General features: G+C 33.0%; 2 protein-coding genes across 3 annotated transcripts in view; one reads left to right on the top strand and one right to left on the bottom strand.

Moving 5' to 3' along the window:
* Positions 1-17,413, top strand: part of LOC120342061 (transcription elongation factor SPT6-like) — a 28,826-nt gene that overhangs the window by 4,232 nt on the left and 7,181 nt on the right. For both annotated transcript variants that reach the window (XM_039410730.2, XM_039410731.2), the window contains exons 6-26: positions 557-674; positions 764-850; positions 1,033-1,139; positions 1,711-1,792; positions 2,139-2,210; positions 2,601-2,726; positions 3,086-3,228; positions 3,644-3,731; positions 4,013-4,148; positions 4,955-5,099; positions 5,618-5,849; positions 6,125-6,232; positions 7,164-7,307; positions 8,234-8,361; positions 9,271-9,465; positions 9,913-10,048; positions 10,489-10,626; positions 10,967-11,134; positions 11,539-11,666; positions 12,174-12,381; positions 12,847-12,994. In XM_039410730.2, the coding sequence (XP_039266664.1) occupies positions 557-674; positions 764-850; positions 1,033-1,139; positions 1,711-1,792; positions 2,139-2,210; positions 2,601-2,726; positions 3,086-3,228; positions 3,644-3,731; positions 4,013-4,148; positions 4,955-5,099; positions 5,618-5,849; positions 6,125-6,232; positions 7,164-7,307; positions 8,234-8,361; positions 9,271-9,465; positions 9,913-10,048; positions 10,489-10,626; positions 10,967-11,134; positions 11,539-11,666; positions 12,174-12,381; positions 12,847-12,994 (2,837 nt within the window). The remainder of the gene's footprint in view (positions 1-556; positions 675-763; positions 851-1,032; positions 1,140-1,710; positions 1,793-2,138; positions 2,211-2,600; positions 2,727-3,085; positions 3,229-3,643; positions 3,732-4,012; positions 4,149-4,954; positions 5,100-5,617; positions 5,850-6,124; positions 6,233-7,163; positions 7,308-8,233; positions 8,362-9,270; positions 9,466-9,912; positions 10,049-10,488; positions 10,627-10,966; positions 11,135-11,538; positions 11,667-12,173; positions 12,382-12,846; positions 12,995-17,413) is intronic.
* LOC120342062 (uncharacterized) lies at positions 13,027-17,394 on the bottom strand. The gene is made up of 2 exons (XM_078110572.1): positions 15,755-17,394; positions 13,027-14,996 (listed from the first exon to the last, which is right to left on the bottom strand). The coding sequence occupies exons 1-2, from the start codon at positions 16,006-16,008 to the stop codon at positions 14,714-14,716; spliced, it is 537 nt and encodes a 178-aa protein (XP_077966698.1). The 5' UTR covers positions 16,009-17,394; the 3' UTR covers positions 13,027-14,713.

The raw sequence follows: 17,413 nt of genomic DNA on the forward strand, positions 1-17,413 counted from the left end.
GGCCAATCTTTAACTATAAAACAAGATAGCGATCAGAGATCGCCGACTCATCGATCTAGCGGCATGTATCCTTCGCTCTGACTCAATAGCGTGAAAACTTTCTTGATGGAAACTTGCGCATCGCACACACACTCAGCTCAGCACATGCGCGCTCTTGCCTAAAAAGTCTAGGTCATACACATTCTCTCGCTTTGCAAAAATCTAGATATCTTCATCACTAATTAATTATTAACTTGCTAATTATACTGCATAATTCATCCAAAATCAATAGGCTTCAGGTTCGAGATATGATGAATGCACATGCAAAATTTGGAGCAGATTCTACCTCGCTTTCGTGAGATATCGCGGGTATCTAACAGACAGACAAACAGACAAATACCTATCACCATACTTACCGATTAAGATCGATAAGTAATCAGTGTATGACTCAATTTTAATTTATAAAACAATTACCACTGGCATTGTGCTTTGCTCTTCTTCTGATTAGCTGTAATAAAAGCAGAATTAGCGTGACCAACTATTCTCACACTTTCTCTATTTTTTTGAATAATTTTAGAGCTCTTCAAAATTTACACGACATATTCGGTGTAGATTTTGACTTCAGCGAATTTGAGAAATATGGTGACGAATACGAGGATGAAGAAATGGAAATGGAAGAAGATTATATCGATGAAGTAAATATAGAACTCATCAATTTGGTTGATTTATCATGAAATTTCAGTAATATTTACAATTTGTTACCATTTTCATTTTAATATCATAGATGGATGAAGAAGGAGTAATAGTTGACAGTGAGATGCGTCCAAAGAAGAAAAGCAGAAAGGCAAAGAAAAAGAAATCAATTTTCGACGTATGTATTATGGTGTTTGATTTGTATTATGTATTATTTAGATTATCGTGAAATTTATTTCCTCTTTATTGAATTATGCCTAAAATCTGTCGCAATTTAACATATGAATGAAAACTCGGATCTATATATGATCTGTTTAAAAAAAATTGAGTAAGATTTATTTACGACTTGTTTTTTATTAGGTATATGAGCCTGACACTTTAGAAAGAGGGTATTTCACCGACTTTGATGCTGAAATTAGGAATGCTGATGTCCCAGAAAGATTTCAACTTCGTACAATACCAGTCAGGTTAATATATTGTTTTTATATACCGGTACTTAGATTTAAAATATTCACACCTTACATTGTTGGTGATAGCTTATCAGTTGCATTAAACAGTATTATGCTATTCATAATTTTTCAGAAATGAGGAGTTATTATTATTGTTATTGTTTCTCAGATAAGTTTGGATTTATTAAGAACTAATGATAGCAGTAGTAACAAACTTTTTTTCTATTTATATTTTTCCTTTTCGCCTATGATGGATATCTTAATTCCCCCCTTTCTGTACAAAAAACTCAAGTCTGTTCAATTTTAAATGAATTGTTAACTAGTGATAAATTGGACTCGTTCTCCAGCTTTTGCACGGTTTGATTAGTCCATAATGCATCTGTGAGTATATTTCATGATATTTCTAAATAGCTAAACAATATTAGTAAAAATACAATAAATACTTAAGTATTACTTCCGAAAACAACAAATTTTTTCATGGAGAATTCTGTGACCCTGCTTGAGAAACACTGGGTTAGAGTGGTAACATGAATAAACTCATTAGCTCAAATTGAATTTATAATTGAATATAAAATAATTCACATTTTAGACCGGCTGATAATGCAGAACTGGAATTAGAGGCTGATTGGATTTACAAGCATTGTTTTGTTGAAACGACTATTTCGAAGCAGGTATTATTGCCAGTTTCAATCGTCATTTTATTTGTGATGAATATGCCACCTACAAAATACATTTGAACTTTGAACAACATGTTTCTTATATTATTTAATTCTTTTTTGATGATTTAAAAAAAGCACCTGATTTGTATTAAAAAGATTTTCAGATTGATCAGAGATTGTCTTTATTTCAATTTATAAAGTATTATGAAAATGTGTTGCTGTACTGAATATTATATACAGTGTTCCTTGTATTTGGATAACATTTCTAGTCACAGATATGATATGCAATATCAGCTAGTTTGTGAGTAGTTGAGTTTAATTCATAAGCTTCAATCCATCTAAAATTTATTTTCAACAGGAAAACTACGATGACATAGGCGCTTCATCATCACTAAATCGAAAACCACAATCTTCTGTTGCTAAGATTCAGGTAACGACTGCATTATATCTTAAATGCTTCTTGATATGTCATGCAGCCTGTTGTGGAGTGTTCATAAGGCAGCCACATATTCTTCTACTGAGCAGAACATTCAGTTGGTGATTGAGAATTTATATCAACCGAGGGCCCGAGTACATGTATTTTGTGGAATAGTGGACAGGGGGCCACGATTGCTGAAAGCCTACTGAAGGGGCCACGAGCCATAAAAGGTTGGAACCACTGAGAAGAACAAATTCTCACTTAAGTTCCCATTTCAACTTCGATCCATCATACCCAAGTCTTTTCTTTGTATATTGTAATTGGAAAGTTATACAGAATGTTCTATTTCTTTCCGAGTCTATTTATAATGAAAAATAATATTCTTTACTTCTTTCTTTCCAGGATTCTCTTAACTTCATGAGAAATCAACAATTTGAGATGCCGTTTATTGCATTCTACAGAAAAGAATATGTTGAACCTGAATTGAATATATATGATTTGAATAAGATATATCACTGGGATGAGAAGGTAATTTTCATTTTACATAATATTTACATTTATTTCATACCATCTTCCACGCTTTTAAACACCTCAAATTTTATTTTTAATCTTGGTTGTCTGATATCCTTTTTGTGTTAGTTAGCACTTGAACCACATCATGGATCTTATTTGGTCATTTTCTTCTTTATAATCTTAACATTTGTGTAACTATTTGATGTAACTTATCTATGAATATCACTTCTTGAGAAATGATATGGAATAACAGAAATACCATATATGGAGAATCCCTGGTTTGAACCACTGTTCTGAGATGTCATCTCTCTTTTTTAAAATTTGCATTCATGAAAGTGATAATATACAGGAATATTTTCTATTTTTTTTTATAGTGGACTCAACTTCTCAACAGGAAAGCAAACTTGACAAGACTTTTACAGAAAATGCAAACATATCAATATGAACAGATATCAAGAGATCCTGATAAACCTTTAGGAGATAATATACGTGCTCTCACTGATGCCGATATTGAGAGGTTTGCAAAGTTGTCCTGATTTTCATTTTTTAGAAGGTTTTATTGAGAACATGCTTGCCATCGTCATGCACACTTGCCCCTGATTACCCTTCTCAAGTTCGAGTCCGGGTATAATTATGTGCGAGACAGATGCAAGACTCCTCGCTGTCGTAAAATGGTTCACGTAACCACTGGTCAGTTACGGCTTCCTGCCTGGTGGTCCATGCATATAATACAAATAATTGCTTAACTTTTTCCATATCTGGCATGGTCTGCTAACCAGAAAGCTGTGGTTCACAATGTGATCAAGTCGGCTTATAGACTTTTCTCTCTAGAATGAATATGAAAATCCAGTCCCTGACCATTATGCCGTGAATGACAGCAAATCTCAAACCAATAAATTCTCTTACCGGTATGTCTGAAAACTTTGTTACAGAATACAAAATGTTCAAACCATGGATGAATTGAAAGATGTCTATGCTCATTTTCTACTTCATTATGGTAGAGATATTCCAAAGATGCAGGTCAGTTCAGAAAATAGTATTAAGATGTCACAAACTGTTTTTTGAACCTATGAAAAGAATCTGATAGGTATATAGTTTTTGCTAAAATTGTAAATTTGAAATACAGTAATTCTCTTAATACACAACATATTGAAAATGCTAGAAGTCATGTTGTGGACTAAAAAAGCATGAACTCTTGCATAGCTTTAAACAGAGATACACGTTTCCTCATATAGCTACATTTTAATTGCGATGTTGTGTTTCCACGGATTCGAGATGTTACATCTGATTCATTTTCTTAGAATGCACTCAGAACACAAAGGCAAAGGGAAAGAAATGAAGATGGCACGTCTGCTGAAACTGATGAAGCTCAAGCAAGTGACCTAAAGCAAGCTTCAAGACGTGATATGTACACTGTTTGTTTAAATGCAGGACTAGGTGAGAAAGGTTGTTTCTCTTTAAGCCAAACAGAAATCAGTTTATGTATGATGATGAAATTTCATTTTTTTTCGAAATGGTAGAAAAATAAATTATTAACTGAAATCTCAATAACATTCATTTTTTTATACAATGCTTTTCCATGCCTTTTGCTTGGAACAAGGCCCTGTACAAGCAGCCATTCAACAAAAAGTAAAGAGCTACCATTTTTCAAAAGGCCGAAATCTTCCAAGTTTGGCATTGCCTACCCAATTTGTTACCTCCTGGTTGAGATGCTGAGCATGGGATTTGAAATATTGCGTCTGGTATCGAGCTCATATCAACTTCTATGCACTATATCTGAAATTTCTGTGCAAAATATCTTCTTGCAGCTAGGCCTGCCGTATTTCACATTCATTCATTTATATTTTGACATTGTTGATTCATAACAGGAAATCTATGATGTTGATATAACTGTGGTATATCTTAATCATTTCCTATGCATTTTGTAAAAGCATTTCCTGAGCTATTTATTATTAAGAGTATATCATTGCGTTGGCATACATAATTATTGACAATATTCAACAATCTACCTGAAAATACACTAAAGAATTGATAATATATTTTTAATTTTCAATTCAATCTATTTTCAAGCACCTGCTAAAATGATATTTTTGAAAGTTTGACACTATTTTTGATATTTAAAAAAAATGCTCAATTGTGTTCTTGTTTCTGATTAACTGATCCTAACTTATGATATATCTCCCATTCACACATGATTTTTCCATTTTTTAAAATTAAGCTAGCTAATTATTTTCGTTATATAGGTGGCGTTGCAAATAAATTTGGCTTGACACCAGAGCAGTTCGGAGAAAATTTGCGAGATAATTATCAACGACATGAAACTGAACAATATCCTGCTGAACCAAAGGATCTTGCTCAAGACTTTATTACACCACAGTTCGATTCAATGTAGGTTAATCATTTTGAATATTGTTTCACAAATCCTTATTTGGAGTGGGAGATATCAGTACGTTCAAAGTAAAGAAGTTCCCGTACTATGTGCAATAAGATGGCGGATACCGGAACGTAGTATGTATATCAGGTTAGGGTTAGGCCATAATTTCAGGTATAAATACTACGGGAGTCACTTGGCTAGTCCCCAAACTATTATTGAACTAAAATAAGGGAAATTGGAATAAAATTATGGCCTAACCCTAACTCGGTACACATACTATGTTCAGGTGTCCGCCATCTTGTTGCACATACTACGGGAGCGCCAGTAGTTCTGCACATAGCAGAGGTTGCTTATACAGAGAACTATTTGGAGTGAAAAAAAAAATGTATTGAAAACAAAAAATAACTTTGGTTTGTGCAATCTAAAGATATATTATTCTGAATATTTTTAAATCCTTCACAGAGCTGACTTATAATCTATCTTTAACTAAACTCTAATCTAATGTTATCTTATTCGTTTTTTATTTCCATAGTGAAAAGGTATTGGAAGGTGCCAGATATATGATGGCAATGCAGCTTGCTAGAGAACCACTTGTCCGACAATGTGTTCGTCAAACTTTCCAAGAGCGTGCAAAAATTAATGTAAATCCAACGAAGAAAGGAAAGAAAGAAATTGACGAAGCTCATCCTTTATTCGGCGTTAGATGGTTGAGAAATAAACCAGTTAGGGATTTGAATGGACCATGCTTCTTGCATCTTGCTAATGTGAGTTATATTATAGGTTTAATCTCTTTTATTGGATAAAAAAAAATGGAAAAAACTAAATTTGATAGAATGTTATGTAATTTATAATATGTGATTTCGGGAAGCAATTTTTTGATAACTTGATTCTTTTTAATTCATTCAAAAATGAACTTTATTTGTTACTTGACTTGACTTACCTGTTACCCCAATACAATAATATAGTGTGATGCCCTGACAAATTTTGCTGTATTTTGCTTCATTGATTGATTAGTATTATTAATCACTTGTTTTTACAGGGTGAACTTGAACGTTTGGTTGAGATTGATATTCGGATCGACATGAAAGATTCTGATATATCAGGAACACATACTTATTTTGAAGAAATTAAACAGTTGTATTACAGAGTAAGTTTCAATTTTTCAACTTACCAGTTTACACTTTGGTTTTAGTACTTTGAAATGAGTGATAGAATTTGATAAATTACGCTGCCATTCACGGCCGGGGTAGTCTGTGTGAAATCACAGTGGCTCCTGCCTCGACCCCATACCCATTGAGGTTTTTGAGGGTGACACCCACAACGCAATATCTGCCCAAATGCAGTTTTGCAGAATCAAGGGTCAAAATTATAATATACCGGTAAGTGTTTCAAATTTCAAAATTGATATTCTCAAACTTTCAAATATATAAATTCGACTCAAAATTTTCAAATTTGAATTTTAGTATTAAAAGTTGAAATTTATAAAAAGTTATGAGCTGATAGATTTTATTATCTGTATGAAATATTACTAAACTATGGGTGTTTGGAATTGATTAGATAATTAGGAGCTTGAGCCACTGGAATGTTATGTTAGCTCCGGCCCCAACTCCACCAAACTATAACAGCTCCGGACTCCGATTCCAGCTCCCAGCCCTGCTGCCATGTACTGTATGTCAGTTTTCTTTACAAAGCAACAGTATATATGACTGGTTGACTGCTTACCTGAAAATCATTTTTGGGTACTCCTGTAGTATGTGAACTAAGATGACGGACGCAGGAATATAGTATGTGTACCAGGTTAGGGTTAGGCCATAATTCCAGGTACGAATACTACGGGAGTCACTTGGCTAGTCCCCGAATCACAATATAACTGAAATAAGGAAAATCGGAATCAAATTATGGCCTAACCCTAACCTGGTACACATACTACGTTCAGGTGTCCGCCATATTGGTTCACATGCTATGGGAGTGCCTATTCTTTTATTGATGATATTTTTTCATATTGAAACTAATGACTGTTGTGTGGTTTGATTTTAACTAACTGTCTAATATTTCTTCTATTCAAAATCGAAATATAGGATGAATTCAGTCATCTGGTTCAAGAATGGAATTCACAGAGAAGTCAGGTCATTGATTCAATGCTGAATAAAATATTATATCCTGAATTAGTGAAAGAAACAAGAGCAACTTTGTTACGGGAAGCCAGGGAAGGGATAATAAATGTAAGTCATGAAAAGATTTTATTTTCAATAATATAGTCCTTTGTAATAGTAGGTTGTTGCCAAGTTATGGAAACAATTCCTATAATAGAGGTATTTAACATTCATTATTCTCCAACTTTTGATGTTATGGACTATGGTGCCCCTGATAAGGTTGACTATTATTTACGGCTCATAACAATTAATTTATGAAAATAAAAACCAAAAAACACATTGTTACTTGCCGATTAATGTACCTGAGTAAATTAAAATTACTTCATTTAATGACTCTGATGTATTCATCATTGTCAAATTTTATCAATACATTATTGCTTCTTTGGACAGTTACAAAATAAGCCAAGAGAGTAATTTAATAGGTAAACCAATAGCTTACGGAGACCCTAGGTTTCTCTCACGAAGCCCTGGGGCTCTGTATGGAGCACTTTGAGAACATATGCATTATGGGACTAATTTGAGACTAATTTTCAGTATCTCTGTTCGTTTCTAGTTATTTTGAACCAGTAATATCCTGTATTACCTTTATTATGTCCAATCCCTATCATCTACACATTTAAATAATTAGTGTTGTTTAGTTACATGTTTTTTTAATATTTGGGGTATTTTGGAATGCGTAAGAATGAATAAAAATAATTATCATTATTTGGTATGGCAAAAAAATTGCTGGTCGAACACAATCCTAAATGAATGATGTTCGACTACTGATGTATCACAGAATTCCAAATTATTGCGCTACATATTTTATAACCTATACAACACAAATTGCACTAGATTACTATGTTGCAACTTGCTGGGTATTTTTCTATTTCGTTTTCAACTTGCACATGCATAGTCTATGGGCTCTTTATAATTTTTCTGTGGATTCCCAACTCAGGAACCAATTTCCAACGCATTAAGAACCCAGTACCTAAATCTGATTGCCTATTTTTCAGCATTGTGCTCTAGCTCTGAGAAAATGGTTGTCTGTTGCTCCATATCAACCTGAAGAACGTGAAGATGAGGAAGAAGACGAAGGAAGACAAGGCTGTGTTGTTATGGCTGTCAGTTATAGTGATAACAGGTATTTTAGAACATATTCCACAGAGAACATAACTTTTGTGCAATATGTCCGAGATTACTTTTTGGGGGTTAGGTTTGAGCACCAAAAGAACCATTATAATACTTGAAAACGGCGCTTCCGTAGTATGTGCACCATGGCCCACATCCTGAATTCTAACCTGGTACTCATACTATGTTCGGTTGTACGCCATCTTGGTGCACATACTACGGGAGCACATAAAAAAGTACTGTGTCCGTTGGATTGATATATCATTTTACGCTATACATAATTATTTATTATTCAATGAGTATATTTTCCCTTATTGTTTAATTGCTTGACCTCATAAGTATTGAAAATCGACCTGTTCATGCAAAGCAGAAGATAAAAGTCTGCCTTACATTGGTGCACTGATAATTCGGATAATACTTTTTATAATAAAAATCAAGCAGTGTTACATCTCTGGAATGGAATATAGATTTATTTCCTCATTGCATCTCAAAAAGTTCCATTTGAATATTTTCGGCACCATTTAACCCTTTGCACTAAGCAGCATTAACTTTTCTGTGTTTTATTGCCATTTGTCTAATTATAATTAAGTTTTAGGCTCATTAATATACATCAATTATACTTGTTAGATTATAATATAATTTAGTCTACACGTGTCTCACAATAAATTCTGTTATGTAAAGAATATAATCGTCAAAACAGCTGTTTTGTTACTACAATACAGTGAAGCGTCGGGGGCAGGATTATAGTACTCCACGGGCCGGAAGCGGGCCCCTGATGTATATGAAGTAATGTCTAAATTTGTATTTTGCATGTGGAAAAAGTCAAGACGTTAACATTATATAATGGATTCCATAGGTGTTTATATTTTTAAGGCTTTTTTTTTTTTAAAACTATGTAAAATTATGTTCAACCTCTCTTCAGAGATTCAGCAACATTTGCCACTGTAATATCTGGTGATGGAGAGGTTACAGATTTCCTTAGACTTCCGTTCATGAGAATGAGACGTAACGCACCTATAGAAGATGATAGGAAGAGAAAAGAAAAAGATTTGGACAATATCAAAAATTTCATCACTAAGAGGAAACCCCATGTAATTGTGATCGGTGCTGAAGACAGGTGAAATCATGTTGAAAGTTCATTTTATTGTTATAATATGTTGGTAATACCTAAAAAACTAAATGCAAATGGAGTTTATCTGGACAATATGTATTGTATTATGTACATTTTAGTTCTCAACTTTTCGAATTGGAATATGTTGATACTGATGGCCATTTACAATGTTGATAATTCATAGTAATCAGGGTATGCTCAAATTCAGCGGGAAAAAAAACAAGAAGGATCTTACTTTCATTTTTATTCCTATTAAATACAAGACGTTAGGTGTAACTAATATGCATGACTGAAATCTAAGAGAAAGTTTTAGGGGTAAAGTTATTTGTGTGTATAATTGCATAAAACAATATAGAATGAATAACGATTTACGGCATTGTACTAAGCTCAATTATATATATCATGAAGAATTGCATTCACTTGTAGCAATTATTATCACTGTTTTCATTTCAGGTACGCACTCATGTTGCAAGAAGATATTAAAGAATGTGTTACAGAACTTGAACAAGAAGGAAGCATTCCTGCTATCAGTGTTGAACTGATGGACAATGAACTAGCTGCTGTCTATGCAGCTACAAAAAGATCTGAGGTATGTTGTTTTGGATTAACAATCAAGCATGTTTCTGCTTGTGAATTTTTGTACAGTATTGCTTAAAAGGATCACAAGCATTTCGTTGAATATTTCAATGATCTGATTTGTGATTCCGAATCTTGTGTGGGCATGATTGCTGAACTGCTTGCCTTCATAGTGATGGTTCACGTAGCTTCTGGTTCATTACGGCTTCCTCTGTCATGCATTTGTACAGAATTTTAGGCCTACGCAACTCGGTATGCTAACTGAATGAGAGACCATGGTTCATCACATGAATGAATAAACTATTTGGTATTCGAGGATGACTATATAAATCTTATCTTATTTTTATTTATCTTCAATCTGTGATTTCTAGGATTTTAGATTTTTAAGCAATCCATATTCTATTATTAAATAAACACAATGTAAATCATACCATGTTCTGATTGCATTTTTAGACTGACTTCCGAGATTATCCTGTTGAATTGCGGCAAGCTGTATCATTAGCAAGAAGAATGCAAGATCCTATGCTAGAATTTTCACAACTATGCTCTCAAGATGATGATTTGATGTGTTTGAAATTTCACCCTTTACAGGTTTATAAGTGATTTATATATATACTAACAAATCCATCTAAAGTCCTTTTTTCTTATTCATACATTAATAGTTTTTCTTGCAATTCAAGTCTTCATGCTTGTGGGTGACCAACACTCGCTGCTAAGCAGGATTGACTGTCTGTTCACCATAATGACTATAGAAGATTCTCTAAACAAATAAAATTTAATGGTTGAGGTTTAAGCACAAAAAGTTTACTATTGGTATTCAAATCATTTTGAAATAATCTCTTAGCTAGATATGCATAGCTATAAAGAGAAATGTTAAAATGTTTTTTATTCAAGTAAAGCTATTTTAGGATATAATATGCATTTATTACAGGACCAAGTTGAAAAGGACCAACTTCTTACAAGTCTTGTAGAAGAATTTGTATTTCGTGCCTGTGAAGTTGGTGTTGATGTAAACCGAGCCATATCTCATCCACATACTGCCAATATTGTACAATTTGTTTGTGGCCTTGGTCCAAGGAAAGCTGCTCACTTAGTCAAGGTAATATTATAGTCTAAAGTAGATAAATCTCAAGACTTAATATAAATACAATTGCTATTAGTTGCTAAAATTCTCATTATAAATTTATGCTTGAAGCTTTAAATTTATAGTATTGTGAATTGTGATATCTTATTATTAGCTAGTGTTAATTTTTGCCAATGCTGCATTATTGATTCTCTGCATAGTTCCACACTTGAAACTGTATCTGGGCAGCTGCTATAATATGAGGTCAATGTAATTGTATAGTTGTATATCTACAGTCCTTGGGTCTATTACACTATTCAGTTTAATACCCACCAATACCAAAAACTGCATTATTGTAGACACCTTTAGCGGTTTATATCTTTAAACGTTGGTAGCTCAAGTTTCACCCGAACATATTTCATTTTCTATGTTACATGCAGGTCTTGAAACAAAAGAATGGTAGACTGGAGAATCGATCTAATCTTGTAACAGTTTGTCGAATGGGTCCAAAAATATTCATCAATTGTGCTGGATTTATAAAGATCGATACAAGTTCATTAGGAGACAGGTATAGAAATTGTATTTTCGACCTTGCACCCTTTTAGAGATGGAACATGTATTCAGAGTTCTCGATTTTTAAACAGTTTGACTGTCTAAAAAAGACTGCGGAAACATATGACTTTCGGGCTTGGCCCAAATGATGCTGTAATAAATATCTTTCACCAATTCTATATCCACCATTACTGTCATGTGTGATTGATCCATATATTGCATTTGTTTCTGTCGAGCCCACACTAGTGTCACAGCGTATCTGTACTAGGTCGAGCCAAACTAAGCAGAAAGACCTCTTATTCTATTAACTTCAGCTATTTTCAAATTGAATGGACTGTTAGCGTCAAATCAAAAACTTCGTTCCAAAAAATGCAGCAATGTTTTCAAGTAACTGATTTTTTCATTGATGTCATAATTTTGGCACAAATTTATATTAATAGTCATATATGTAGACTGTTACTCAATATTCTACATGATTTTATAAGCGGATTGTTAAATGACCTTCAACTAATAATTTTGTCAGCACTGATGTATATATTGAAGTTCTCGATGGTTTACGTGTTCATCCTGAGACATATGAATGGGCCAGGAAGATGGCAGTCGATGCTCTGGAATACGATGAATCAGCGGAAGATGCAAATCCTTCATCTGCTCTCGAGGAGATTTTAGAATCGCCAGAAAGATTAAAAGATCTTGATTTGGATGCTTTCGCTGATGAACTCGAGAGACAGGTAACCGAGTTAGAATCAATTATATTGTGCTCTTACATGATATTGGTCAATGATTTGGCCTATAGTTTGCCAAGCCTATGTAATAAGCTTTTATGACCAATTAAAGGAGGCTGAGTTATCAATGCTGTTTGAATCAGAAATGTTCAAAACGATTTAAATAGATTTAAGTTTAATTGCATTCAATATTTAAATTTCTGATTTGGGTATAATTCAAAATTGTTTCTTTGAAAATTATTATTTGGGCAATTTAAGTCTTTACAGTATGACATAAAAGGTCCTCATTTTGACCAAAAAGACCTTCATCTGAAACCGGAAAAGTACAAAAACAATCAAATCCTTATTTATTGTCAATTTTTTCCCTTTTCAAATTCAAACTTATGGAATTTTGTTGAAAATCACTAACTTAAAATATATTAATAATATTTCATTTCGAAAATTAATTATTAAGTTATCATTTTTTAACAGGGATATGGCAACAAAGGCATCACGTTGTATGATATCAGAAATGAATTAGATTGCAGATATAAAGATTTGAGAACTTCGTATCGAGCTCCGACTGCCGAGGAAAGATTTTCTCTTATCACAAAAGAAACGCTGAGTTCATTCCAGGAAGGTAGGATTCTACCAATATTCATATAGTTTATGGATGTTACGAAGCTATTTCACCTTTGTTTGTGAATTTATGAGGTGCATGATTGCATTAACCATGACTTGATGCATGTACAGATTAAACTTCAATAAATATCGCAGTGCTTGTATTTTAGTAACAGACAGTGGTGGGATTCAGCCGGTTCGCACCGGTTTTATAGAACCGTCTCACAGAATTTTATGAGATCAGCGAACCGGTTAGCATTACTGGTTACTGTCAATGTTCTGTTTATAACAGAATCAGCTGAAAAATATGACTTTTGTGAAGAAACCGGCTGACAAAAAATTTGAAACCCACCACTGATAACAGACGATAATTTTAACGGTTGTATCATTGCCGCCCAGTAGATTACAAAAAACTTAGAAACCTGTATGTGTAATTATTTGTATTGTATCTCCCTATGTTAGGAATGGCATAACTTTTTTAGTGCATGGCTCAAAAATTGTATTTTTAATATGGGAAAGATTTTAATATGGGTCACAGATATTTAGGCAATTTGCATGATATTGACATCAATTGTATGTCCCGCTCTCGCTTCTATACAGACTCCGTACTCCCTTTTTCTCTTTACTATTGCTTGATATTATGTATTTAGGTTCTCATACCTCAACATTGCGCCCATTTTAGTTGTCATGATTTTTATGACAAAGTTCATATAATTCTTGGCGCATTTATCAACGTTATTTTTAGTCTGAAGACATTTGAACACATTAATCAAAGAATAAGAACTTGATTGGCAGTAAACGCCAATGTTTTTTAAATTAATTTGTGACTTGGTTGGTCACCAAAAAAACAAGGCGGGTCAGTGTTTTGCCGTCTCTGGTCTATGTTTTCGTAAGCAATTCGTAATTGATGATGAATTTTCTTGTATTCAACAATTTTGTTTCTTTTCATTCTGATATTTGAAACCCATTTTCCTTTCAACTTTACACAACTCAATAATGATTTAATATGGTATAATATTCACACAAACAATTAGCACATGAATTTATAAAACAAGAGAACGATGATGCTAAAATATATGGACAAGGAGGCCAAAACGAAGTAGTACGGTTTTGCAATCTGTCACTGACTACTGGAACCACAGTCTTCATGTATAACGTGAACACGGAACGGCCACAAGGTGTGCAATTTTTGATGACGACATGGCACTCGAAAAACGAGTTCCATAGAGCCCACAGAAATTTTTGAGATAACTACAAGCTAAAAATACAATCTTTAACCACTAAAAATTTCAATGCAATTGGTCCAGTAATTATCGAGGAGGAAACGATTTTTTCAAAACGATGAAAAAAAAATTCGCAACAGGAACTACATCATAAAGACGAAATAATTTGTGTCAAAAAAATTCATGTTAGTCTTTGCCATAACTTGGGAATGAATATAATATTTGATATTGTGTATTTGGCGCTTCCTCAATAAAATTACAAAGTATGATGATTTAATAAAAAGCTTTTCAACCTAGTTTCGTTGCGGAAAATTACATTCTACTGGAAATGAGTGATGACGCATATTACAGATTTCATTGGACATTGAATAGCATTTACCTACAAACTAGAATGAATTAAACCACTAGGTTAGAACCGAACCACAGGGAGCATTTAAATAATATTTTGAAAAATCACAATACCGCAAATTATAGAAGGTGCTTAGGTCATTGTTAACAAAAAAATAAAACGATCATTATATTCTTTCCCATGGATCCATTGCATCACTATTGTTCCTTACATGACTAATATAAAATTTTTCTGCATTTCGAGTGTCATCAATCACTAAGTTATCATTAACAATAGTAATCATCTTTTTTGTGGCAACATGCATTATTTCATAACCGTCTCTGATTGTGCGCGAGTCCTGATGGAGTATAAAATTTTTGTAGTCATCTTCAGCAAACCTCTGCATTCTGCTGGCTCTTGGTTTATCCATCAATCGTAGTTTTCCTTGCCTATTTGGAACCCAGTATAATCTGAGAAACAAGAGGAGCAAGCTTATTAAATATATGGACACAAGTTTGCATATGAGTATCGGTAGTTTGGTACGATAAGTCTTGAGCACTTTCACATTGACGGACAGGCATTTTGAAATAAAAGTCTTTTCTTTAATGAAAATAAAACAACAAAATGTTTGATGAAATATTGGGTTCTATAGGACTAGAAGAAATTGTCAACAGAAATAAAGTGTAACAGTCATTATCCATCTTCGAATACTGGAAATTTGGAATTGATAGTTTCATTAGTTACTTGGAAATGTAATTTCTTTCAACAACAGCTATCATCTCAATAACAATAAGAACATAGCTAAACGATCAATATGTCGAGAATCATCACTATTAAAGTTGTGTAATATATATGGTTTCGAATTGTCATATTGTTTGAATAATATAACGAATATTGAAATTTGAACTATTTACTTCTTGAAACCATATGTAATTTCAATTTTTAACTTTAAATAAATCTTGATATTACCCCTAACACAAATAATATAATGATTGAAAAAAGTTAATTTTGTATGTAGTGCAATACCTTGTGAATTTCATTAAAATATACAAATAAAAAATATTTGAAAGAGGCATTTTGGAAGTTTCAAACAATCAAAATCATTTTAATGAAATGAATGGACAAATTTATTTCAATATGAAAATGAACATATATTTTACACATTTCGCTCTGTAGTTACACATTTGAAATCCAATTAATTACAAATTGATGTATTTCTTCTAATTACCTCGGTTCACTATATCTGCAGTATAACTGGAACTTCCCTCCATCTTGAACTTGTTGACGCCAAGTTGAATCCACATTATTTTCAGTAACAAGTTTTATCCTTCCTTTGCTACAACTAATATTACCTTTTCCACTTCTGATGATTATGTCCGTATCATTCGTTCCATTTGTAAAGTTACTGGTTGCAGAACTTTCTATTTTCCTATGTGCTTTGGTATGCCCTCTTCTACGTATTCTACTGGAGCTTAAACCCATGCTGGACAGTCAGTTAAAGTACTCTTAATCTGTCTTGGGTAATAAACAATAGCAGTAAATTTTATGAGAAATTGAGTCATTAGATAGAATTGCGTTCAAACTAAAAAGCCAATGTGGCTTCTCTATGCAGCCCTGACTTGTTGTTCACCCGCAACTCAATAGCATTTAGCTCTTGAACCTAATTTTAGATAGATATAATATTTGGTTATCCAGTTGGGTATTTACTGTGTTACAAAAAGCCAATGTCCTGCCTTATTAAATATTGATAGTTGTTGGAAACTGTGGAATAACATTTTGTCATTTCACTGTAACTTGTTTTTATACTCTTGTGCTAAACTGATTTTTGGAATCATCCAAAAAACTTATAAACATATTCTTGTGGTAGTCTCTGTCCCACATCTTGATTCTTGTAGTATAAACTATTTTGTTACAAAATAAACAATTCCCATCCAATTCTGTATAGCATTTAAAGAATATCAAACAACTTTATTTGTTGAAGAGAATTTGAGGTTTTCCTAACATATATTATAGACATGCATGGCCACATATAACTATAGCAGTAGTATGTGGTATAACGACAATTCATTGTATCAGGTTACTTAAAAACCAATGTAAGCTTTGTGGAATTCAATTATTCTGTTCATTCACAATCTTTCCTCACCTTTCTGTACGCGGTCGATGGTCTTTACTAATATTTTCTTGTCAAATATCAAGGTAAACAAAAAAAGCGAAGTAGTTTGGGCCTTTATTCCGAGCAAATGCTTTTAAAAAACGGTTGTTTATAATAACACCGTTTTCCAAGTTGAAAATATATCATTTAAAGGGAGACTTTATTGACCCTGTGTTGTAAATATTCGTGATGAACAAATTTCTTCTATAGTGACATTGAAGAAAAATGAATATAATATATTGTTGCAATATAATTGTCTAGCCCCTGCTATTAACTGACTGTTGCAGTTCAACGCAGGAAGATACATTTATATACTTTTTGCATTTTTTGATGTATTATGCATATTAGTCATCTGCCCACAATTTTGATTTGGTTGTTGTCAACTGGTATGTTGGTTTTATTCCTTGGCATTGTGAATATTTTATTATTGTCTTCCCCAGTATGTACATTGGTAGTGTTTCTCCCAACTTGTGGTATTTGTATTATAAACATTCACTTGATATGAATGTCCTTGAATGTTTAATAAACTAATCTAAGTAAATGAATGCAATGGTCTTTGCTGTTTTTCAACTATGTAAAGAACTTTTCAACTTTTTCAATGACAAAATTATTCTTCATTTGTTCAATTGATTTATTGTTGAAAGCCTTTGCATTTCGGCAAATTTCTTTTGGGATATCATTGCTTTGTTTTTAAGGCCAAATATTTCACAACACAAAGCTATGTTACTCCTTTTA

The sequence above is a fragment of the Styela clava genome, chromosome 3, assembly GCF_964204865.1.
Source record: "Styela clava chromosome 3, kaStyClav1.hap1.2, whole genome shotgun sequence".
NCBI lineage: Eukaryota > Metazoa > Chordata > Ascidiacea > Stolidobranchia > Styelidae > Styela > Styela clava.